Source organism: Macrotis lagotis, chromosome X (genome assembly GCF_037893015.1).
Source record: "Macrotis lagotis isolate mMagLag1 chromosome X, bilby.v1.9.chrom.fasta, whole genome shotgun sequence".
In the NCBI taxonomy this organism is placed as follows: domain Eukaryota; kingdom Metazoa; phylum Chordata; class Mammalia; order Peramelemorphia; family Peramelidae; genus Macrotis; species Macrotis lagotis.
In genome coordinates this window covers 427,208,140-427,233,677 of record NC_133666.1, presented here as the reverse complement: position 1 = coordinate 427,233,677, position 25,538 = coordinate 427,208,140, and the positions used below count along the sequence as shown (strand labels likewise).

At 35.3% G+C, this 25,538-nt stretch overlaps 1 protein-coding gene across 4 annotated transcripts in view; it reads right to left on the bottom strand.

The window, feature by feature from the left end:
* Positions 1-5,542: 5,542 nt before the first annotated feature.
* The window catches only part of ATP6V1H (ATPase H+ transporting V1 subunit H), a 132,942-nt gene continuing 112,946 nt past the window's right edge, over positions 5,543-25,538 (bottom strand). For 3 of the 4 annotated variants that reach the window (XM_074203694.1, XM_074203693.1, XM_074203695.1), the window contains one exon: positions 7,054-7,379. In XM_074203694.1, coding sequence (XP_074059795.1) covers positions 7,319-7,379 — 61 coding nt within the window. In that variant the 3' untranslated portion in view covers positions 7,054-7,318. Of the gene's footprint in view, positions 6,817-7,053; positions 7,380-25,538 lie in introns of those variants that run through there. The other variant, XR_012471945.1, reaches the window with a different exon arrangement.

Sequence of the window (25,538 nt, the reverse complement as noted above, 5' to 3'; positions counted from 1 at the left end):
CACAAGATAAGTAAATGCAAATTATGTGCAAAATGTACATTAGGGATTAGGGGTAGGGAGACTAATGACCAAGGCAGAGCCTTCAAGAGGGCTTCAAGAGGCATCCAAAGGAAAGAGATATGTAGGGAATACATTCTTGGCGGGGGGGGGGGTGGTGGGGGGTGGAGTCAGGCTGTGCAAAGGCAGAGCAGTGTGGCACAATGGATAGGACACTGGCCCTGGAGTCAGGAGGACCTGAGTTCAAATCCAAATCCAGATTCACACTTAATAATTACCCATATGACCATGGGTAATAGGTAGAGCAATGGATGAAATAATGTTATGGACCTATAGACCCTAAGGGGGGGAGTGATATGTAGGGAACCTGTAGAAAAAAGAATCTAGAGTCAATCTTTGCAAGCAAAATTTTGTTTTTTACTCAGAAGCAATAGGGATCTCCTGAAAACAATGACATAGAATTGTTAACTGGTGGGGGAGGGGGAGAGAATTAGAGAAATGAGAGAAATTAGGTGCTTATTCTGAAATCTTATTAACTAAAGGTGACGAGGACCAGAACTGAGTTGGTTGTGCTATGAGTGATAAAAAAAAAGGATGGATGCAAGAAATGTTGCAGTGATACAAAAATAAGAAAACTTGAATGGAGGGGCACTGAAAGTGAAGTATCAAGGATGACCCTGAAGTTGTGAATCTAGGAAACTGGGAAAATGGATGATACCTCGGAGGACTAGATTGCGATGGGGAGGAAGAATTCTAGTTCAGACATGTTGAATATGACATACCTATGAGACACATGGATAGAAATAACCAGAGGGCAATTAAAGATTCAAGACCACAGGAAAATTAGGCCTATTTGACAATCTGTAAATGAGACCTGGGAAGGGAGACCTGGGAGAAGTACTTATCCAGCTCTAATATTCTGTCATTCATCTCCTTTATGGAGAAACATACTCAAACATACTTTTTTTTTAAGGTTTGTTTTTTTTGTTGTTGTTTTGTAAGGCAAACAGGGTTAAGTGGCTTGCCCAAGGCCACACAGCTAGGTAATTATTGTCTGAGACTGGATTTGAACCCAGATACTCCTGACTCCAGGGCCAGTGCTTTATCCACTACACCACCTGGCTGCCCCAAAACATACTCTTTATAACCATCTTTGAAAATGAAAAGCTCCACAATTCTTAGTCTATCCATATTTTTTAACCTTTCCAACTTCAATGCCTTCTAATTCTTCATTTTTCTCAAAAATACAGCTAAATATAAATGTAGATGGATTTTTTTTTAATTGACTGGTGATCAATTGATTTTTGGGGGAAAGAAAACATCAGAAAACAAGGAAGGTTTAAAAAAAGCATCTTTCAGGCATATTTCAGAACATATAGATTTCAGCTAACTACCTTTTCTAAGACTACAGCAATAAATAAGAATCTTAATGAATCAATTAAATTTATGTCATTAAGAATTATGTTCAGCAAATGAAACCTAGGAAAGTACAAATTTTAATTTTTTCTTTATTATAAATAACTACATCTATATGATGCTTTAAAGTTAGCAAAGTACTTACAAATATCTCATTTTATACTCACAACAACTCTGGGAGATAGGTGCTATTATCTGCATTGTTTCATTGAGGAAATAGGCAGACAGGTTAAATGACTTGCTTAGGATGATAGTTAGTAGGCAAAGCTGAATTTGAACTCAGGTCTCTTCAACTTCTGGTCCAGTGCTCAAATCCAATGTACCACATAGCTGCCTCTTAATCTTCAACAAACATTTCAGTATGCCAAGAACAAAAAATGAGGATTGTATATGAACCTGTGAACTACTGCTATGTACAATTTTAAAAGCTATATTAAATTTAACAAGATGATAAATAAATTGTCCTGTTTGTGTTCCCATTGGGAAAAAAAGACTGCAGGTGAGATGTAAAATGGTTGCTGTGTTAAGACATACCCAAGTTTGCATTTTTCTTGGAGCTGCCATGGAATATATTTTTGTATTTTTATAAAAATTTTAACACATTTTTGGCCAAAAAAGGAAATACAACAGGAAATTGTACAAATCGTACACACACACAAAAAAAGATACTGGGAAAGATGTTGTTCCATGTAGGCCTGACTGGCATCAGACAGGAGGTTATCTTCTCAGTTTATACTAGAAATTCACTCCAAAGTTTAATCATATAAAGGCAAATAGTATACTGTTAAATACATTGAAGGAGAAAAGAAATTTCAGCAAAATGTGAAATTATGAAAAGTAACTGATATGAAGGAGTTATATAAATATGGCAGTAGCAAAGATTGAGATCATGAGAAAAGCTGAACTATGCAGCAGGCAAGGCTTGAACTGCCTTCACCCAAAATACAAGATTAAAAAAAAAAAGAAATAGATTTAGAATAAAAGAGTTGCGAGGATAGACAGGACATTAGCTATTACCTGTTTTGAGGTTTCTAATACTGTGTGGTGAAGAGTATACTTGCTATTGTAATCCTATACAACCATTTGTATGCATGCACACACATAATAAAATGGCATTCTAGTCAAAACCAAAATCTTTTCTTTTTACCCCAAATTTCTTTGACTAAATGGGAGTGTTCTTGCAGTGAGTCTCTTTCCACAAGCTCCTCCAAACAAACTTAGAAAACGCACCAGACCAGATCCTGATAGGGAAATACAGGGGGGGGGAAATTCAGTGAGTCCTTTGTCTGGTCCAAGTTTGCAAAGAGACAGATGGGAAATCTGCAGACACTGGTGATGGGATACAGGCAGGAGGAGCATGTCTACATTTCTTGCCTGTTCAAGGTAAAACTTTTATATCATTATCATCAGACTGTATGTAAAGACAGCACTGATAGAACAGTGAATTAGTTCACAGATTGGCAGCAGATTGTAGTGAACCTCTAAAGCTACTGCTGAAATATTAACATCATCAAAATTAACCCGTTATTGTTCAATAGTTTCCAACTCTTCCTGACCCCATTTGAGATTTTCTTGGCAAAGATACTTAAGTGGTTTGCCATTTCCTTCTCCAGTTCATTTTATAGATGGAGAAACAGAGTTAAGTGTCTTGCCCAGGATCATATACTACTACATGTCTGAGAACAGATTTGAACACAAGAAGATGAATCTCCCTGACTTCAGGCCAGCACTCTATAACATTCTGCCAACTAGTTGCCTAAAATTAACCCTATATTCCACTTATATTAATAGTGCTTTAAAGTTTGGTAAAGCACAGGGTTCAGTTAAAAATTTCTTGGCAGCCAAGGAAATTAATATTCTCTCAGGCAGAATTTAGATAGTAGAAAGATAAAATAGCCTCTCCTCTTGATGATGCTGCCCTAGTCAGAACTGAAAAATTAGGTTCAATTCTAGTTGCCACTTTTTTAGGAAAGCCAATGAAAATCTGGAGAGCAAACAGAAGTGAAGAGCTATGTGAAGCCCTCCCAAAACAGACTACAAGGTCTTTTAGCCTGGGGAAAAAAAAATCCAATTTTCAAACATTTTAATGGAAAAGAAATTCAATTACAAGAGATTAATGGATGAAAGTTATGAGGTCGAAGAGAAAGAACAATATTGAGACATCCCAGAGAAGATTGCAGAGAGAACAGGGCTTCTTCACCATGAGAATGGTGGAAAGAAAAAGTAGTTGCAAGTTATCTTGTGAGAATGCTTGTTAAGTAGTTTTGATTTTTGATAGGCAAAAATCAATGGGCTGGTGCTAATTGCTGGTTAGAAGTATGAAAAATCTTGAAACTTTAAAAAAAGAATATATAAATACAAAAAGTGTAATGATAAACTTTAGGATCTATTCAAACCTATCTGGAGGGGTGGCTAAGTGGCGTAGTGGATAAAGCATCGGCCCTGGAGTCAGGAGTACCTGGGTTCAAATCCAGTCTCAGACACATAATAATTACCTAGCTGTGTGGCCTTGGGCAAGCCACTTAACACCATTTTAACAAAAAAAAAAACCCTATGTGGAAATGTCTCTGCAGCTTTTGGCACATCTACAACAGTAGCTGCCAGTATGAATGCATGCCAAGAACTTCTAAAAGCTCATTAAAAATGAGCTATGAACTACATGTTCATAACACAAATCAGACATTAGGTGTTTTCAAGTTTTACATTTAAGAGAAATTATGTGCCAAATCAGAAAGTTTATTTTCCAAGGAAAAGAACACTGGAAAAGATCTAACTTCTTCAACAGAAGACTGAAAGTTGTGGCTAGTTCCTCTATAAAGAAAGGTCTGGTATATGGTTGTCCAAAAAGCCTGTTAAAAACTGGCAAAAAATCAAGCTTGATTCTAAGGTTTAATAGCTTAAAACTAAACTAAGACTTTTGAACCATCCTATCTAAGGAACTAATTGAAATATTTAAGAATGATAGTGATTTTCAATAGAAAAATGGCAAAAGGATATAGACAGGCAGTTGTCAAAGGAAGAAATTCAAGCTACAATATTAAAAAAAATGCTCCAAAATTGTCAATAATTATTTGATAATTAAGTAAATTAACGCAAATTAAACCAGCTCTAAGGTTCTATTTCACACCCTTCACATTTACAAAGGAAAGTAACAAATGGAAGAATTGCAGAAATCTATTATGGGTGGAGCTGTAAGCTGATCAATCCATTTTAGAAAGCAATTAGTAAGTATGGTCCAAAAGTCACTGAATTGTACATGTTTTTTGACTTACCAATAACAATTCTAGGACTCAATCCAAAAGAAATCAAAGAAAGAAGATGATACATGAACACAAAAATATTTATACCAGTTTTTGTTGAAACAAAGAACTGGAAAGGAAGAGACAAGGAAAGAGAACAGCAAAGTCAGCAAATGGTTAAACAATGAAATACAACATGAAATTAAGAGAATATTATTATAATAAAGAATTGTAACAAGTAATAAGAAATGATGAAAGGAATGGTTTCATAGAAGCATGAAAGGAGTAGTTTAAACTGATCCATACTGAAATGAATGGAAGGAGAAAAATTTATAAAGTAACAATTCTGTTTAAAAAAATCTTATAGAGTAAGGAAACAAAAGGAAGACAAGAGAGGAAACAAATGATAGCAAAGAGTATATGATAACAATGAAAGAGGTAAACTAAACTAATTTTAAATGTATTAAAAAATAAATATAAAAACTTGTTTTGCATGACTTCACATGCATAATGGGCATCATATTGTTTACCTTACTGAAGGCTGGGGGTCTTGGGCTAGAGAGAGGGAGTGTACTTAGAACTCAAAAATTTTTGTTTGTTTTTTTGTTTTTTAGTTTTTTGCAAGGCAAATGGGGTTAAGTGACTTGCCCAAGGCCATACAGCTAGGTAATTATTACGTGTCTGAAGCCGGATTTGAACTCTGGTCCTCCTGACTCCAGGGCCGGTGCTCTATCCCACTGCGCCACCTAGCCGCCCTCAAAATTTTTAAATGAATTTTATAATAAAAAGAATGACGAATAAATAACCAAAAGTCTACTGATAAACTATAGCATCTATTCAGACAAAAACTCTAATCAAAGAGATGACATATGCAGAGGACTGATAAAGAATGTGACTCACAATTCTGGCCATGGAATGTGTGTGAACTTGATTTTTAAACACTATATACTGTTAAGGATTGTGGATTTCTTGTTTGGTTTTTGTTTTTTTGCTTTGGTGGAGGAAGGGGAAGAATGGGATGGATTATCTAGAAGGAAGCTAATAATAGTTTTAGCCTTTCCCCCAAAAAAAGATAGAGGGTCACTGAAACATTTTTTAAAATGCACAGAAATAAAACAAACAGGATTGCTTTGAAAGTAACATGTTGAATTTATTATATACTTTTTTTTTTAAAGCAAGCAGCATGAATAAAGACTCATAGCTTCAAATATCCTCTTTCTGATCTATTTTGCATATGGAAGTGACTTTTGGGGGTAGGGGTGGGGGTAGGAATTGTTCATTAAATTCATAATTAAACAAGTACAATTAAAAATATTTGCTTCAGCTTAAGAAATAACCTTTAGTGTGGTGGAGAAAGAAAAGATCTTAAAGCGAGGAAGATTTTAGGTCAAGTCCTGTTCCCTCACCTAAAGTGACTGTGTAACCTTGAGTAAAATACTTCTCATGTCCTGGAGAGTGTCAATGTGCACTGGTAGGTGTTACCTTTGTCACTGAAATCACAGGTCCAGGCTTCTCCCCAGCTCTAAGGAAAAAGTATTTTTCTAGAATCCAGACCACATATGCTCATTGTGAGTCACTGCTGTATAAATAAAGTCTAAGTAGAAAGATTGCTCAACTTGAAGGAGAAGGTCTCATACTTTACTAGCTGGGGGGACCATGGCCAAATCATTTAAATTCTCTAAGTCCAAATTCTTTCATCTGTAAACTGAGAATACTAAAACTGTAGCATTCACTTCTCTGTACTATTGTGTAGCTCAAATGAGAATTGTTTTTCTATTGACAATCTTATTTTCATCCTTTCAAGTTCCTCCATCTAGACTCAATTTCTGGTCTTTTTTGTTTTAGGCAACAACCTTCCAATGTCACCCTACCTCCAGATTCCTTGAGTTTGCCAAATGAATGTTCCTAACACACCACCACTTTAATAATGCAATTTTCCTTCTAAAACCACTATTACTTCCTGCAATCAGGAGTCACCCAGTTTTTCTAGTCACCTCATATTACTCTCAGTTACAGAGTATATGCTTCACCCAAAATTGGACTATTCTCTGTACTGTCCAAACTTCCTCTGTCACCTCTTTATTCCATGGAGAATGCTCAGATCATTTATTCACTATTTCAGGAACGTCCTCTTCCTTTTGTTGAACTCATCCATTTCTGAAGCCTAAAAGAGATGAAAATTTTCTTTGCACTAACTACTTATAATAACTTTTTAAATATCCACTTTGGGAGAATAGTGACTCTAAAGTGCAAGGAGAATATTTGAAACATTCAATTTCTGAAAATTCAGAAAAGAGAAAAATATCTGAAGATCATGTTTTGACAATAATACTCTGGAATGTATATCTTTTAATAGCTATGTTCATTTCAAGACAACAATAAATATAGAAAACAAAGGTAATACATGTTAACAGCTGTATTTTTGCAGATAGGGGAAAGGGCAACTGTTAAAATTATTCAAATGATACAAACTAAACAACAGATAATCACTTTCACTAGGAGACAGCATAGGAAGGGGAAAAAACCTGGGGAGAAGAAATATCTGCATAGCAAGAGATGAATATTACAAATAAAATCATTTACTCTTGAATCTAAGTTATTAAGATTCTCACTCCAGTTACGCCACTGTAAGAAGAGTTGGAAAGTTTTTAAACAGACATCACTCTTCAACTTCTTGCAGTAGCTGATTGAGGTTGTTCTGACTGTAGTTGTTTACCAAGATATTCCCTGAAAAATAAAAAGAAAAATAAAATTAGAATTTGCAAATAAGATAAAGATGCCACCCCATCTTTAACCTCAATTCTCAATTTCCAGCAAATAAAGGCACAAACCATGCTGCTAGGGATACTTCTCTTTCATACCAATATTTTAAGAGCTTTTTTTGCTTATCACAAAAGATATGTAAATGTTTGGAACTTAAGGAAAAATAAGAATTTCTAGACTTGGACACTAATTAATATTAATTCTCTAAGAAAACACATCTTTATGTGTTTCATAAATCACTGGTCCAGGAAGGAAGTGGACTTCTTGCTCCTCATTCTGATTTCTAGATTGTGCCCCACTGCTGCTATCTCTCAGATACGGAGGTTCCACCTCAAACACTTTTTCTACCTTTATCATTTGCTACTTCAATCTCCTGGATCACTTTCTTTCCTTTAAGAAGGATTTCATCATCTTGGACCAAGGCTTTCCTTTCTCCTTTAACCCTTGCTTCATATCTAGAGACTTTAATTTCACATACAGACTTACTTTCAAATATTCAGTTCTCAGTAATTCAATTCGCATCAAATTCAACTCCCATAACCTTTATAATCACCTCTATTTTACTGATCCTCAACTCACCACATTGCTATTTTTGAATTCTTGAGACTTCTGTCTCACTTTTCTTGACTTTTACTTTCAACACAATCACCAGTTCAGCTACCACCTCCCTGTTCTCCAAATATATCATTTCTGTCTTGATCTCATTTCCTTCCCTTTATTTTTATCTCATGGTTTATCAAATTATCTGCTACTCTTGAGTATCCTGCTCTCTTGTTCTTTTATCAGTCACTTTGTCAAATTCCAACCTTGGTTTATCCTTATAAATTCACCTTTTTTTCATTCCATAGTGAATGCTGCTAAAGAAACTGTGACAACCAGGTTCATTATAAATACACATCTATATTTAATTAGACTCTAGGTGCAACATAGTAATTCTTTTATGCTTCTCTGAATCTTTCCACATGGTTATTTCCAAACTTTCTCTTCTTTTTCACATCTTCTCCTATTTCCTTCTTCCAGTCATTGCCATTCTCTTTCTTATTCCATTCCTAAGTTTCTATTTATCATTTCTTATTCTCTCTTTACTTGTTCCCAATACTGATGGAATGAGTGAAAGAAAAAAAAATAAATGATTCTTTTTAAATGATTCTTTTTATATCTTTGATACCATCTCCCTCATTTTCTAAGAATTTGCTCTCTTAATCACTGACATTCTCTTTTTGGGGGGATTTTTTTTAGTTCCAGGACCTAGCATTGTGCTTTGCATAGAGAAAGCACTCAATAAATGTTTACTGAATTTAAATTCTAAACAAAGCACTTTGTGCTTTAAAAGAGGGACTATAACTGTGTTTATCAAAAAAGGGCTTAAAAGTCTGTATAAATGCAGGGTAAAAAAAATTTTCAATTTCTCTAATTTCTCCTCTCTAGAACAGCTACTGCCTGATTTTGGAATTAAATGTGCCTAGGATGTGTTACTGTGAAGGACTCCAGCATGCAGCACACAACAAGAAATGAATACAAATAAATATAATACTATCCAAGCTGAGCTCACTGGGTGAGGTTCTCTAGTAGCCCATAAACTATTTTTAGGCATCTACAAATACTAAGTAACCTATAGTCTCTAAGACTTAGTATAAAAAAAGTTGGTCTCAAGATTGGGTAACAATATATGAAAATAAACTTGGAAAGTGTAGATGGAACCAAAAGTGAGAAAGCAATATGATACAAAGGACAAAGAATAATGATTTCAAAGAAAGAGATCTGAGTTTAAATCATAGCTTCACCACTTACAGTGTGATGATGGGTAAATGTGACCTTCAGTTTCTTTATCTGTAAAATGGGAAAAATACCTGTGCTACCTACTTCTAAGTGATGCTACAAAGAGCCAAAGAGATAATACATATAAAGTGCTTTGTAAATCTTAAAATGTTTTATAACCATAAAATCTATGACCCTAAGAGAAAGTATAGGAAAATGTAAAACATTTTGCTCCTGATTGGGCTAATCAGAAAGAAATTTCAATTCAAGCTTACCACTGGAAGAAGAATGGAGTAAGTTCTCTGAGAGCAACTATTCCTAACATATAATATAGTATCTAACCTGTTGACTAATTTGTAAAACATGTAAGAACATTAGAAAGGTAAAACATGGCACACAGGGACAGTTAGCTGGCACAATGGAGAGAGCACCAGTTCTGGAGTCAGAATTATCGGAGTTAAAATCAGGCCTCAGACACTTAATAATTTACCTAACTATGTGACCTTGAGCAAGTCACTGAAACTTAACTCCATTGCCTTGCCAAAACAATAAAAGCCAAAAAAAACCCCAACATAGAGCACTATGTGAGGCATGAAGGGAAAGATCATTTCTAACTAGTGAATATAAGCTTTCATGGAAAAGGTACAATGACTTTAAATGAGGTATAGGAATTCGACAAAAGGTCATTCTGCACAAAATAGTTTGACCAGCAGTATAGGGCAGTCATATCAAACTCAAATAAAAACTGATCCCTGTTGGATCATATGGATAATATGATTGAATGATATGGTGGAAGCATATTATCTTAGAAAACTACAAATTAATACTGTCTATACTGTGTTGAAGTTGCATTTCATTAAATAAAATTTCTCATTTACATTTTAATCTGGTTTGACAGCACTCAGTAGTTAGGGTAGGAACAAGTTTGGCACTTCTAGTATAGAGTATATGGAAGAACAGTGATATGAGAAGTATGAAAGTATATATACAGAATCAAATTCAACAGGAGAATGTCTGAATTTTACTCAATAAGCAAAAGGGAGGGGCATTTAGGTGGCACACTGGATAGAGCACCAGTCCTGGAGACAGGAGGAACTGAGTTCAAATCTGGCCTCAGACACTTAATTGCCTAGCTGGGTGACCTTGGGCAAGTCACTTAACCCCATTGCCTTAAATAAAAATTTAAAAAATAAGCAATAGGGAATCTAAAGATCTTATGAGCAGAGTAAGAACAAAGCTTTTAAATTATGATTTGGAGTATCATAGTAGGTTTTGAAGACGAAATCCAGACAGAAAAGAAAAATAAAGCACAAGACACACTTTGAGACAGAGTTCATTCAGACAGTTCTGAATGTAGATTTTTTGCAAGGCAATGGGGCTAAGTGACTTGCCCAAGGTTACACAGCTAGGTATTTAAGTGTCTGAGCTAGGTATATTAAGTGTCTGAGGTCGAATTTGAACTCTGGTACTACTGACTCCAGGGTCAGTGCTCTATCCCACTGCCCCACCTAGCTGCCCCCAATTCTGAATATAGGGCAAGAATTAATGAAAAGAAAAAGTGGCTGATGGCAGCAGCAAGGTCATTCAAGGCTATAGTTATAGGAAACCCTTAAGATCACCTCATCCAAATCTCACATCTTTCAGATGGAAAAAACTAATGGCCAGAAAAGTTAGTGACTCAAGCTCCATGAGGACAGGGAATCTTTTGTGCCTTTCTCTGTATACCCAGTACATAGAACACTGTTCTTGGCACATGAGGGATTAATAAATGTTTATTAACTAATAATTCATGGAGTCGCACACAGTGGTATATAATGTGGTCTTCATTATTCTATCTGGCTGAGGTCAACTGCAGAGGACTTGAAAGGTGCCAAGGCCTCAAGTCTGGATTTTATCATGCAGTTGGAAGACTCCTCTGGCTACTAAAGGAGTTGGGCATGGGAAAGGAAGAAAAGGGGAAAAATGGCTGATTAGGAGGTATTAGAATAGCAAACAAGTTACAAAGTACATGCTATATAGCAGCAATAGAAACAAGAGAGGAATAAGCCTGTGGGAGACTGCCGAGCTAGAGACAAAAGGGCTTCAAGTCTTAGAAGCAAATAGTATCATTAAATAGAAACAGAAAAGTCAGGATAAAAACCATAATGAGCTCCATTCTAGACATGCTGAATTTGAGAAACCAGGGAGATATATATTAGGTAAAGACATCTATAAAGCAATTGGAAATTTAGATATAGAGATCAAGAGACATATTTGTCTAGAAATATAGATTTGAGTTAACTGTGTAAGATTCAAGAAACAAAATTGTGATAATGGGGTGAAGTTGGTGAGGAAGGGGAGAGGGAGAAGGATGTTGTGACAGAGAGACAGACATCCTGGACTCTATCTACAAAAGAAGTGTCAGACATGGACTGACAACTACTACTAAGTGTGGCCCTGAAAAGATTAAAACGCAATTAAAAAAGTAAACAAAATAAATAAAAATACAACAGAACATAATATCAAAATGTAGTTTTCTAAGTCAATATGGGATCTACAGGTACTCTTATATATGGCTTAATGGCTTTTATTTTACTTCAGGGTGACACATTGGCTTACTGAATTAAACCTCATTCCCTGGCCCCTTCCCAAACTTCCAATATTCCTGCATTTGATTTCCTTCCACAGCTAAATTGGGCTACCTGCTATTCCTCTCTTAGGGAATTTGATCTCCATCTTCCAATTCCTTACCTTTATACTGGCTGTTACTATGATTGTAATATTCTCTTCTCATTTCCACTTACTAGTTTCCCTGGCTTCCTCTAAGACTCCGTTCAAATCCTACCTTCTGCAGAAGGCCTTTCTCCTACTTGTCTAGCCCCAAACTTTAGTCTCCCAAATGTTAATACTTTTCTCCCCACAGATGATATTCTATTTACTCCAGGTGTGCATATGTATATAGTAGGCACCTAATTGTTTACAATGTGCTGTCTCTCTCACTACAAAGTGAATTTCTTGAGAATATAGACTGTTTTTGCTGATCTCTATATTCTCAGAATTTAGCACATAAGAGTTTAATAAATGCTTATTAACCATCTGACAGTGCATATGAATAATATGCTAGTGAACAGAAAGAGAAGGAGAAAATGACGAAAGAGGAAAGACCAAGAAAAGAATCCTGAGGATCTACCTACATTCAGAACAGAAGTTCTTAACCTGGGGTACAAAAAACTCCTGTGGGGTTTGTGGGTAGATCACAGGGATACCTGTGAATTTTACTGGGGGGGAAAATATTTTTTTCTACAAATCTCTAACTGAAATTTATTATTTTGCTCAATCATGAATGTAAGCAAAAAAATATCATTGTGACAAGGGGGCCAGAATTTTTAATAAAGTGCCAAAGTAGGCCATGACATAAAAAAGGTTAAGAACCTCTGATTTAGAAGAAAGAGAACTTAAAGCAAGTGATCAGAAAAGAAGGAGAAATGAAAGATTACAAAGTCAGAGTATCTAAGATAGCTATCCAAGCAATGGATGAGGATTGATAAGGCACTATGATTCATCTTTTGGGAAGCTAAGTTTTGAGATGGAGAGGTTCAATAAAGAAGTGGAAAGAGACAGAAGAAGAAATCAATTACTTAGAAGTGGTGGTAGAAAGGTCAAGTTATATTTCAAGGAATTTTCTCAGTGAAAAGATGATAAATGGGGCTGTTAGGTGGCACAGTGATTAGAGCACTGGTCCTGGAGTCAGGAGTACCTGAGTTCAAATCTAACCTCAGACACTTAATAATTACCTAGCTGTGTGGCCTTGGGCAAGCCACTTAACCCCATTGCCTTGCCAAAAAAAAAAAACCTAAAAGGAAAAAAAAAGAAAAGATGATAAATGGGACAACAGCACAAGGAGACCATAGAATTAAAGTTTCTAAGCTGGAAAAGATCTGTCAAATCTTTTCATTTTTACAGATGGGCAAACTGAGCCCCAGTTAGAGGAATTGACAATAAGTATCAGGAAAGGATCTGAGCCCAGTCTTTTTTTTTTAAAATCTAGAATAAGCAATTTTTAAGCCTAAGGAAGTATATTTTAGGAAAGAAGAAATATAAGCATGTTTATATGCAAGTGAGGAAGACACTAGTGTGGAGAGAAATTAATGATGTATAAGAGGGTAAGACTGACAGAACAAAGACTTAGGATAGAAACACAGTGTTAAGATTAAAGACTTAAGATGACTAAGAGGTAAGACACTTCTTCCCTAGAGACATGACTGTAGGAGAGGAAAATATAGAAAGATTTTAAAGCACAGAAGACAACAGTAGAAAGTGCTCATATTTTTCAAATTAAAGGAGAGATTATTCAAAGGATGTAAGAAATCAAATATCTTTTGAAATCTAAAAATTTCAAAAATCTACATATTAAGAGTGCTTATTAAAATTAGTACTATATTTCCAAAAGTCAGAATTAAATGTCCTATATTCTATTGCAATGAAGCAACAAAGGATAATTTACTTCAAAGGAAATTCACATATGGAACAACGAAGCAAACTGAAAGAATTGTAGTCATTCAATTCCTTTATTAGCTACTACTGTAAACACACACAAAACATTCTGCTAAACTCCCTGAAATAAATGCATTAATGATGCTGAGTTCAACTACCTCTAAATCCTATTATCTATGTGACTGGGCAAATTACAACCTCCCTAGGTCTCAGTTTCCTCATCTTTAAAATGAGGGGTTTGCACTTAGATGTTCTCTTCTGTAATTTGGACTATAGGTCCCTTTCAGCTCTAACTGTGTGATCTTTTGAGTAAAGCAGTTGAAGTAACTTGAGAGGGAGGAAAAGATCAAATACTCATCCTTCAATAAAACAATACATATTTTTGTACTTGATTCATTCAAAGTGACACTGATGGGAAACAAAAGTAAAATATGTTCTATCTCAGCCAGCATGAGGGCACAATACATTACTCTGGGGAAGAAAGCACTTGAATAAAATAAGTATTGTTTAAGTGAAGTGTTGAGTTTTCGGCAGAAAACAAATGATAGAACCTATAAATCTAGACCAGAACCAGAACACATTCTGCAAGCTATGCTACATGTAACCAGTACTTACACACGAAGTATCAGAAGCCGTCCCCTTATTAGAGCCAACATATTGGCATAATGAAATGCTAAAGAAAAATGTAAATATTATGACATTTTACTTGGCAAAACTATATACCACAGTGTGAAATAAATTTATTTTTTTTATCAATTACAACTTTTTTACATAGTAGCAGTGTAGCACAGGAACCAGAACAATGTTTATTTGTTGTGTGATCCTGGTCAAATTACAGAATCCCAGGCAACAAATATTCTTCATCAACTTAGTTTTGCACAGAATTTCAGAACTGCAAGGAAAACCAATATGATAGCATAGTGTAATGTAATGAGTTTTAGAAAACCTGGGTGCAAATCCTTCCACAGAAGTTACTAACTCTGTGACCATGGACGGTTTGATTAACATCTCTTGGCCTCAGTTCTTCATCTGTAAAATGAAAAGGTTGAAATATATGACTTCTGAGATTTGTTCTTGAACTGAATCTAGGATCCCATGGCCTGTGACTCAAGGTACTGTTATTTCTCTAATATGAAATTCTTAACAAATACTTGTTTAGCTTCTGCTCAGACTTCCAATGCTAGGGGAACCCATTACAGCCAAAGTAACTTATTCTATTTTCAAAGATTTGAATTGTTTGGAAAATTTTCCTGCTGTCAAGCCTAAATTAATCTTTTTGTAACTTATACCTGTTTCTCCTATTTCTTCTCCCTGAATTCATAAGAATATATGTAAATCCTGCTTCTAAAGAATGATCTTTCATAGACATGGACAAGAATATCACCCCCTCACCTTCCCTATTCCCTCCACTACCACACACACACACACACACACACCAGTCTTCTCTGCTCCATTTAAACTTCCCTAGTTCTTTTAAACAATTTTTACAAGGGAAGGACTCAAGGTCCTATACCATGCTGGTCACTCTCCTCTGGACTTTCTTGATAATATCAATGACCTTCTAAAATGTAATTCACAGACAAGAAGACAATACTCCAGATAAGGTCAGATCAAATCAGAGTACAATGGGACCCTGCCTTCTCAATCATGAGGTCCAAAGATCTCATTTGCTTTTCAAGTAGCACAGCATACTGCTGACTAGTACTGAGCTTATAGTTTCCTAAAACCCCAGACCTTTATTAAATAAAGCTGTTTTCTAGCCTTGTTTCCACAGATTTAGATCTATACAGCAATTTTTTGTAATTAAGTGTCAATTAAATTTTCTCTAATCAGATTCAAACTAGTTTTGTAACCTGACTAAATACTGTCTCCAGCATCTAGTATGTTCATGAACTCTCCTCAATTTTGTGTCATCTATGCTTAACTTTTATGTCCTTCAAATAACTACTTATGGCTCTCTAAATTCTGAAATCTTTGAAATCTGCTTTCCCCAAATCAGGTAAGCATGCAAAATTATACTGTTATCTACAACAGATTATTTTCTTTACCAAAGACAATATAAACATCAGAAGTGAAGGGCTTAAACCTTAAAATCTTTTCTCCCATTCACTAAAAAGCAAACATAAGAACTATGGAATTTTTCATTGGTCTCTTATTCCCTCCTTAATTTAAATCCTCTGAGAATGTGAAAAACTACTATTGCAAATTAAGACAATGGGCTAGCCAAAGGAACACATGAAATGAAATACTCTCATCTTCTGTCATTGTAAAAAGCAATTAGAGAGGAATGTATAGCACTATATGTGTGTTTAAAAGTGTAAGTGACAAATCAGAATTTTGCCTCTACTATTAAATATATACCATTTTCTAAAAAAAAAAAATTAACTGATGCTGGAGTTTTTTATATCCAAAACCACATTAATTCTAAACAGAACTATTTTAAGTCACATCCCAAAAGACTCAAATTATAAACAGGTAATAAATTTAAATGCTAGTTAAATTTTGAAAGAAAAATACTATTGTTTTAATGTGATCATGAAGTTAAAACTACCAATAAATCAGTCTTATAATTGAGTGCAAAAGATTTCTTAGCATGTGACATTTTCTAACCATAAATTTTTCTTAAGATATAAAAAGGAACATCCATCTTTATTAATACATAAAAAATCTTTACTTGCTTTGAATGGAGATAGTGACATTAAAAAAAGTTGTCAGCAAAATATTTTTAAAATATACGGAAGAGAAGAATTAAGTTAAGAAAAAGGCAAAGAGAAGCAAAGTTATATATAAAAGATAAAGTTTCAAACGTAATTCTCTTTCTGTTCTTTGTATATGGAAATATTCTTTTGTTGTTTTTTTCATCAAAAAGAGGATGCTTACTTCTATTGTTTCTTCTTATTTATTGCTATACTCTTTCTTTCTGGCATCACCTATGAAACTGTTATTTATGTTTTGGAAGAAAGTTAACAAATTCCAGCACAAGTGTCTGCCTTTCTTCCATAATTAATTATGTGTGGTTACTTCATGGCTCTAAATTCTTGGCTTTTTAAATTACTTACATAAGTTACTTTCTGATGAAGAACACAACTAAACTGCTGCTGTTTGTCAATCGGCAAAAGATAATGCAAGTTCACTTAAATTTCAGCATTTTTCCTTAGTCAAACAAAACTCTGTTTAAAGAAAAAGGTGAATACCTACAAAAACAAACTTCAAAATCTGGGAGAACAAGATCAGGAAGGGGAAATTTTTTTTTAAAAAGAAGGTAGCTTCATGACTGAAAAAATATTGTAGGTTCACATGAATTTCCCAACCACTGGTATCCATTCTTCCATACATTTAAGCTTCATACTTAAAGAGTATCTGAATAACAAGCTGAATACATGCCACTTTAAAATTTTTTCTTAAGTCTTTTTTTTCTGTAGAAGAATGTCCAAGAACAGTATTTCAAATCAACTCTCTGGCAGTCAAAAACTTATTAAGTTTTGTATGGTTAGCTTATTACAATTTCATAAATTTTCATAAGTAGTAGTTATATAAAATGCTAAAATAAATCAAAATTCTCATGTTAGACTTGGAATTGTGATAAGAAATTTATACTTAACTATATTTTCCATTACAAAATTTCTGCCCCTAAAGAAAACTTACTTATTGTAGACTTAAAGCAAAGGAGAGAAAAGAAGTACATCTGATTCTTAGTGGCTCAGCAAAGATATGATTTGGCCAGTGGGTTGACTATGAGGACGCCCTGGAGTCATTTAATTTTAGTTACCACATCTAGAATCCCAGAAGCAATAGCATAACCATTTGTTTAAGGTTTTGATTATCTACAAGGTACTATAATGCATTTGGAACTAATGCTCTTCTTAAAAATGCTATTTTACCACCTAAGCATTGATGTTGACAAATTATAGATTCAACAAAGAATTACCTCTCTCAGAAGCAGAATATGGCTTCAAAAATGCACCTTTTTAGATAGTGGGTTTTGAATCTGTCTACACACACATGCACATGAATATGGTGAAGTGGGTAGTGTACCAGGACTCATCTTGAATATAAATTGTCTTAAAAAAAAGATTCAGAGAGGCTAGGTGGCGCAGTGGATAGAGCACCAGCCTTGGAGTCAGGAATACCTGGGTTCAAATCTGACCTCAGACACTTAATAATTACCTAGCCATGAGGCCTTGGGCAAGCCACTTATCCCCATTGCCTTGAAAAAAAAAAATCTAAAAAAAAAAAAAGATTCAATACCATAAAAAAGTTCATTATCTGTACATTGTCCATATGGCATGAATTCTTTGTATATGGAAATACATAAGGAAAAAAAATCCAAGTGGTCCTCAGTCCCACCCAGGACCCCTTCTCCCTCCAATTCTGCATGATGCTGGATCCTTGGGACCAAGCAGAACAAGCCTAATCCATCTTTCACATGACAGCCTTTCATATACTTAAAAGGCCCCAAACCCCATCTCCCAGACTCCACCTTTTTTCTTTAGGTTAACTCTAATCTTCTCATTCCCCCCAAAACAAATTTCCTGCAAAACTATCTTCATATGACATAGGTTCAAAGGGCTTTTACAATCCTTCATTTACTTCTGATCAGAAACCCAGGCAGATCAAAAGATTGATGCAATTATATATCTCAAGGAACACATCTTATCTGAAAACTAGTCCCATATTGATCAGTTATTATTTCCATGTTCCTTTGATTAAAAAATAAATAGCTCTTTTTTAGATTTCAGGGTATTACACTATTCATACTCTCCCTCCCAACTTGGAAAGACCCTAATCCTTCCTCCCAATTAGAAATCAGATTACCTAATCTTGTATCCCGATTTGCATCCTGTTAATATTTTTCTTTTAATGCATAAAAATCTGTCTCCCCCCCTGTTCAGAAGAGTGCACTAAGCTGAGGAAGCCTAAGTCCTGATTGATTATGCAACTGGCATCCAATGCTTAATAATAAATTGTCATAATAAATGTCATGATCGAAGCCCTTCTTTAAGGAAGATAATATAGGTATATGAGGAGAAAATAGGATAGGAGAAGTTGGAGGCAAAGAAATCAACCAGAAAGTTATTAAAATAATTCAGGTAAGCAATGAGGGAAAGCACAGGGATGGTGACTATGTGACTAGAGACATGGGGATGGATGTAACAGATAGTGCAAAGGGTTCTTTACTGGGTTTGACAACAGATTGGATAAAGGGATGGGGCGGAGAAATTAAAAGAGAGAATTCAAGGACAACACAAAAGGTTAAATTTGGGTTGGATGGTGGTACTGTTGCTGGAGGACCATTGTCACCAATTTAAGATTGAGAAGTCTTGAAAATCAAAGGATTGACATATAGTCTTGAGTTTTAAAACCACTCAGGATTTATTATACAAGCCTACAAAGCCTATAGATTAAAATCTTTTCTCCTCCTGGAGAGTCAGTGAGTAGCTAAGACAAATGAAATAGTAAAGGACCAGGCCAGATGCCTGAGGGAAAAAGAAAGAGAAAAGGAAAATGGCCAGGAGACCTGACTGAGCTGAATGTGAGAGGGAAAGGAAGCCTAAAGCGGTCTGGCCAAATGGCATAGGGGCCCATAGTTCTCCATTGGGTCTAGGCCAGGAGCATGTGGCACTACCTTAGGGAGAGAGAGAGATATCCCCATCCTTGAAGGGTGAAAGTAGGGTGAAAAAGAGAGCCAGTTTCTCTAGTAGATTGGACAAAGTACTTGAGGAGTGGTCGAGCAGCTGCCTGAAGTTTTTTTCAATAGGTAAGTTAGATGCTGGTCTTTCCAGTCTGCTAGCTCAAGGAGGGGAAAGAGCTGAGACCCTCCCATTTGGACAAATTCACATTTAACAATGGAGTCACTTTGAACAACAGGGAGTTACACAAGACAGGCACAAAATTATTTTTCCTTCTACAAAATTTGATTCTAATCACAACATCCCCTATGTCCATAACCAGTACTTTGTTTCTTTTTTTTTTAAGGTTTTTGTAAGGCAAACGGGGTTAACTGGCTTGCCCAAGGCCACACAGCTAGGTAATTATTAAGTGTCTGAGACCAGATTTGAACCCAGGTACTCCTGACTCCAGGGCCAGTGCTTTATCCACTACGACCCCTAGCCGCCCCCACCAGTACTTTCAAAAGAAACAGGGATGTTTATATAAGGGAAAGTTTGGGGGGAAATGAGTTTTGCTTTGGACAAATCAAAATCAAAATCAAGCTAGATAAAAAAATTCAGTTAAAGATGGCAAGATGCACAACCAGGTGATGATGTGAGAATAGAGATCAGGGAAGATGCTTGAACTGGAAAAATAGATGGGAGAATCATCAGCATAGAGATGATGACTGAAAATTAAACTCATGAAAGCCAGTATGATTAACAAACAAGTTAACTGAAAGGGAGAAGGGGGGGGGGGGGCGGATTAGAAAATGATAGACCTTTGGGATATTCCTGGAGTTAGTGAATAATGACCTAGATGAAAATACAGCAAATGAGACTAAGGAGTGGTCAGATAAATAAATAGAAGAACTAAAATAGAGTGTTCTAAAATAGAGGGCAGAGCATACATACAGAAGAAGGTAGTTGATAGTCAAAGGTCAAGAAGGATAAAGATGCAAAGGCCTGCCTAAGTCTGATATTCTTTAATCCTAATTTCTGATCAAAATTGGTTTCTCAGTCTCCAACAGTTACAAATCTGAATGTTGTCTCTTATGCGTAGTAAAAATGTCAATATGCTATGTCAAGACCTGTCCCCTGAATCTAATTGATGACTCGGTCTGTGTCAATGCTACCTGATCAGCTTCCTGATCAGCACCAATAAATTCCTTCATCTGGGTCAACAAATCACAAGAAAAGAGACATCCTGAATGAGGAGAGAGCAATCCAAAGTTATTTGTAAACATTCCCTCTCCAGCCCAAGTGGGATTTTTATTGTAAGGAATGAGGGGTGTTTGGTTTCCACAAGTATGTGAAGAGAAATTGGTCATTTACATTACCTATGGGGTTTGCCTATATTGGTGTCTATGGGCAGCTAAGTGAGTGTAAAACAAAAGACTTAGCCTCAACTGGATCAAATTCTGAGATTAGATGAGGTCTGCCCCACCTAGTTTGGAGCTAACCTAGGTTCTGTGCCCTTCTCCTTTGTGAATGCTCAAGGAAATTACTGTTCACTCCCCTGTGCTCATTAGTATACTGAGCAGGGCACGGAAAAAGTTTGGAAGTGATTGTATCAATTGGATTGTGACAATGGCCAGTGTCACCTAGCCTTCAGTGCCCCTCTTTCCTTTATAGAGATGGTCCTTTTATTGAGATATCTTAATAAAAGCCAATTTAATCATTCTGGACTAAGTATTTATGAGTCATTGATAATATTATCAATAGGAATTTGAAACCAATATTTTAAGTTATGACAGGATCATACTGTAGAACTATGTCATCTATATGAAATCTCATTTGGCTGCCTGACTCAGTTTTGATTCTTTGTCCTTTCTGTATAAAGTATCCCCAAAATTTTTTACCAGGGTTGAGCTCTTCAATGGATCATCTAACCAAGAGAATAAAAAAAAATTAGTTTTATAAATGAAACTTAACTTTTGTTATTTCATTTAAAGCCTAAGAAAATTTATGATTAACAGGTCATTAGATTGCAATTAAAAGATCAAAGTTAACTTTAGAGAAGCAGTTTCTTTCAACAGAAAGAGATCAGAAGACAAAATTGTAGAGTTTTGAAAGGAATGGGAAGAAAGGAATTATAAGCAACTAACTAGTATGGAAAGTTTTCTTAAGGAATTTAGCCCTGAAAGGGAGGATACATAAAAGAGAATACCCTGAGGAAGATAACTGGAACAAGGCAGGGTTAAAACAAATTAGCAAGCATTTGTTAAGTGTTTACAAAACAATTCCTACCTTCAAAGAGAGTAAACACAAGATTAACTGGAGTTTCTCAGAAAGTAGGCATTCATTTTAAGGAGGATTAAGAAAGCCTTCCACTAGCGGGGAAAGCTTTAGCTGAGATATGAAGGAAGTGATGGAAGCCAGAAGGCAGAAGTGAGAAGGGAGAGAATTCTGATTCTAGAAGACAGCCAGTGAAGGAGGCCAGACACTGAGTGCAAGAGAAAAGAAAAATGGACAATAACTTGTTTCCAGATTTAAAAAGAAGCAATAAAATAGGTTGAGTTGCATTTAGAAAACAAGAGAGTTCATTTAAAGACCCCAAACTTCTCCCTAAAGCAAAGGCCCATATTTTTAATAACAATATTCTCCTTATTCACAATCCTACAACTACAATGTCTACAGATTTAAGAATGAGTATAACACTAAGGCAATAGAGAAGTAATAGTGGATGAGGAAAGGCTAGAAAAGAATGTGTCAGACATAAAATGTCAGGAATAAAATAGTGAGACATAAAAATGCCTCTTTCAATTGCTTTCTCATCAATTTCAGAAGAGAAAGATAGCATTATTTATATACACTTGCCTGTGGTTATTTGTATTTGGCTGACTTTCAAAATTCAAATATCTTAGTTAGCCACTCTCCTCCTTCACCTGCCTACATATATGGAAATTACTCAGAAAGCATGGGGAATCCCAGAGGACTTCTCCTGCTCAACCATCTAAAAAGAAACGGAAAGGGATTTTTTAAATTAAAAAACTGGATAAAATTAAACACAATCCCCATGATATTACCTGAAAAATCAGTTAAGAGAACAAACAACTGATATTCTTTGTTTCTTGGGCTCTTGGGGAAAGGTGAATAAACTCCTGCCCCAAAAGATTGAGTTTCAGGTCTTAACAAACTACTGTCACATTAGGGAACTGGCAAAGATGTAGACTGACAGTCACTAAGGATATCTAATATACAGAGAAGCATTCTAGTACATTAATGTATATATGCAACCTGGTTGTTTTGAGGGAGTTTTGGTTTTGGCAAATAATTCTACTCCCAAATACTCAAATCATGCCATCTTTTCTCTTTCATCTTCTTTTAAAAGTGCAACTAATAGCAAATGACAGAATGATATTTAACTTACATTGTCTACAGCACTTACAGCTTTGTAGTATTTTTTTAATGTAATTTCAATTCAGGAATATTCTAATTAAAAAAGTATCTCTCAAGATAACTGATTTTAGGGACGGCTAGGTGGCACAGTGGATAGAGCACCCGCCCTGGAGTCAGGAGTACCTGAGTTCAAATCAGCCTCAGACACTTAATAATTACCTAGCTGTGTGGCCTTGGGCAAGTCACTTAACCCTGTTTGCCTTGAAAAAACCTAAATAAAAAAAGATAATAGATTTAAATTTTTAATAAAAGAAAACCTGTTAAATTCTTCTCCCACAAATATCTTTTCTAAATGAGATGAAACACTTGGGTACTTTAAAGAAAATTAAGAAAATAACCTCAAACCTAGTCTATTTGCTTACCTTAATAAATAATTTTTATTTGCTCCTTTTTTTATTCTATTCATTTTTATTTATTCCATTTCTGAAATAATCTAAGGGCTATTTTATCTATCAATTATAGAAAAGTAGACCAAAAATTTCAGGAAATCTAGATCACATGTGATCTGCCTATTAACTCAAGAAAGACTTTAAGTCCAGAATACCTTGTTTCAAATGTTCACTATTCCTTAGTCCACTTTTTTGTTATCAAAGTCATTCATCATGCCTGTAATAACTTTCACTTTCCCAAAACACACGCACCCTTCAGAATGTAAGCTAAACTTAAAGTAGGAGTATTTGTATTTGTATACCAAGCACCTAATAGACTCTGAACATGATTGATTTGCCTTTTCCTTCTCTAGGTATTAAGGTAAACAGAGGCTAAGTGACTTGTTAATAAGTACATATGAGGTTGGATTTGAACTCAGTTGCTCTATCCACTGAACCACCAATCTGATCCACCTGTATGAAGATAGTTCAATCTAGTCACTACAGGATTTTCTTGCCCCCAAAATAACCAAGAATCAGTGTGAATTTCCTGGAATTTAAGTTTTCTGGTGTCCCATGGTATAGATCCACATGGTAGTTAGTACCTTGTAAATAATATACATTTGCTGAATCATCTGCTGAATAACTAAACTTAGAATGGGACTAGAAAATTATCTGGTGGGAGAGACAAAATTCATGTAAAATTTGCCTTAGTACTTTCTCATATTTAAATCTCAATCTCTCTCTCTCTCTCTCTCTCTCTCTCTCTCTCTCTCTCTCTCTCTCTCTCTCCCTCCCTCCCTCCCTCCCTCCCTCCCTCCCTCTATACACACACACACACACACACACACACATTTTTTTTTCTTTCAGTTTTTTTGTAAGGCAATGGGATTAAGTGACTTGTCCAAGGCCACACAGCTGGGTAATTATTAAGTGTCTGAGGTTGGATTTGAATTCAGGTCCTCCTGACTCCAGGGCCAGTGCTCTATTCACTGCACCACCTAGCTGCTCCCATATATATTTTTCTATTTACCTACTTCTACTGAAGAAATTCTGATGCTGGTAGAAAAACATGTAGTGAACCAAAGTTCTTACCATTTATTACTATAATCTGGGTGAAAAATAAAGAAATTCAAAACACAGAAGTGATTCTTCAAGTAATCTATGTATTAGAGTTCATTTACCATCTTCTACCTACAAATTTAATTTTTTCCTTCATGACACCCTGAGCTTAGTATATGTGTAGAATGTTGCTTCTGAATTATGAGCTGATTGATAAGGTTTTAAAATCATTATGGAGGAGAAAAATGATGAAATCTTAAGATGTAAGGTTATACAGTCTGGGTTTACCTATCAATTCATCCTATAGTGTATAGTCTTCTATATGGAATTAATCAAACTAATACCATTACCAAAAAACTTAAGGCTAGCAGTTGTGACATTATGGTAAGAGCAAGAACTATTCATATCATTCATATAGGCTATGAGTTGAGATCTGATCTACTAATGATATATATTTAATATTCATAAAGGTTACTCCACCACAATTACTACCCCATTTCTATCACTCCAAAACTAACCACTATAGCTCCTTATTTGCAGCCTCCATAATCCTCTTATGACTGGGTCACAATATGGAATTGAGAGAGAAATCCAGGGGCATAGACTGTTCCCAGGACATCCTTCAAATTACTGGAATGAATCTTTAAAAATAATCAGGAAACTGTCACTAGAAGAATAATAACTACTCATACCAGTACTCTGACTCAATAGATTTGGGAAACTTTAGACTTGAAGTCCATAAATGAAATTCAAATGAATAGCAACCACAAGCTTAACGATATAATTTCCTAAGTGTTTAAAATACATTTAGAGGGCAAAGTCTATGTCAATGGTCAATGAGCTATGATTCTGTCACTATACTGGTAGATTTCCTCTTATCTAAAATTTAGCAGTTAAGTCAAAGAGAGGTACAGAAACATTGAGGGATTTGACCATGGTCATAAAGCTATTAAGTAACAGAAGTAAGATTTGAACCTGGTTTTCTGACTCCAAGTCCAAAACTCTCTAGACTCCAAGCAGTTAAATAAATTCTAGTTTTACTACACCACCAATTATCAATTGTCCCTCAAAAATAAAAGACATAAGTATAGATAATCTTAAATCATGGACAATACAAAAGTAGTTTGGATTTGAAATTAATGATTTCAAGAAAGTACTGGTAAGTATATTATGTAATATCAATTAAAACAGACACACATATAAACATATATAATATAGATTTAGCTTGTGGCTATAAGTGTATAATATGTAATATAAATCGAATGAATGTTTAAATACACGCGTGCACACACACACACACACACACACACACACACACACAATATTAATGAAAGCACAGACTTGCTGGAGGTTGAGAGGAGGAGGGGGTAAGAAGGACAGGGAAGTAGTGAGGGGGAGAGTGGGAAAGGATA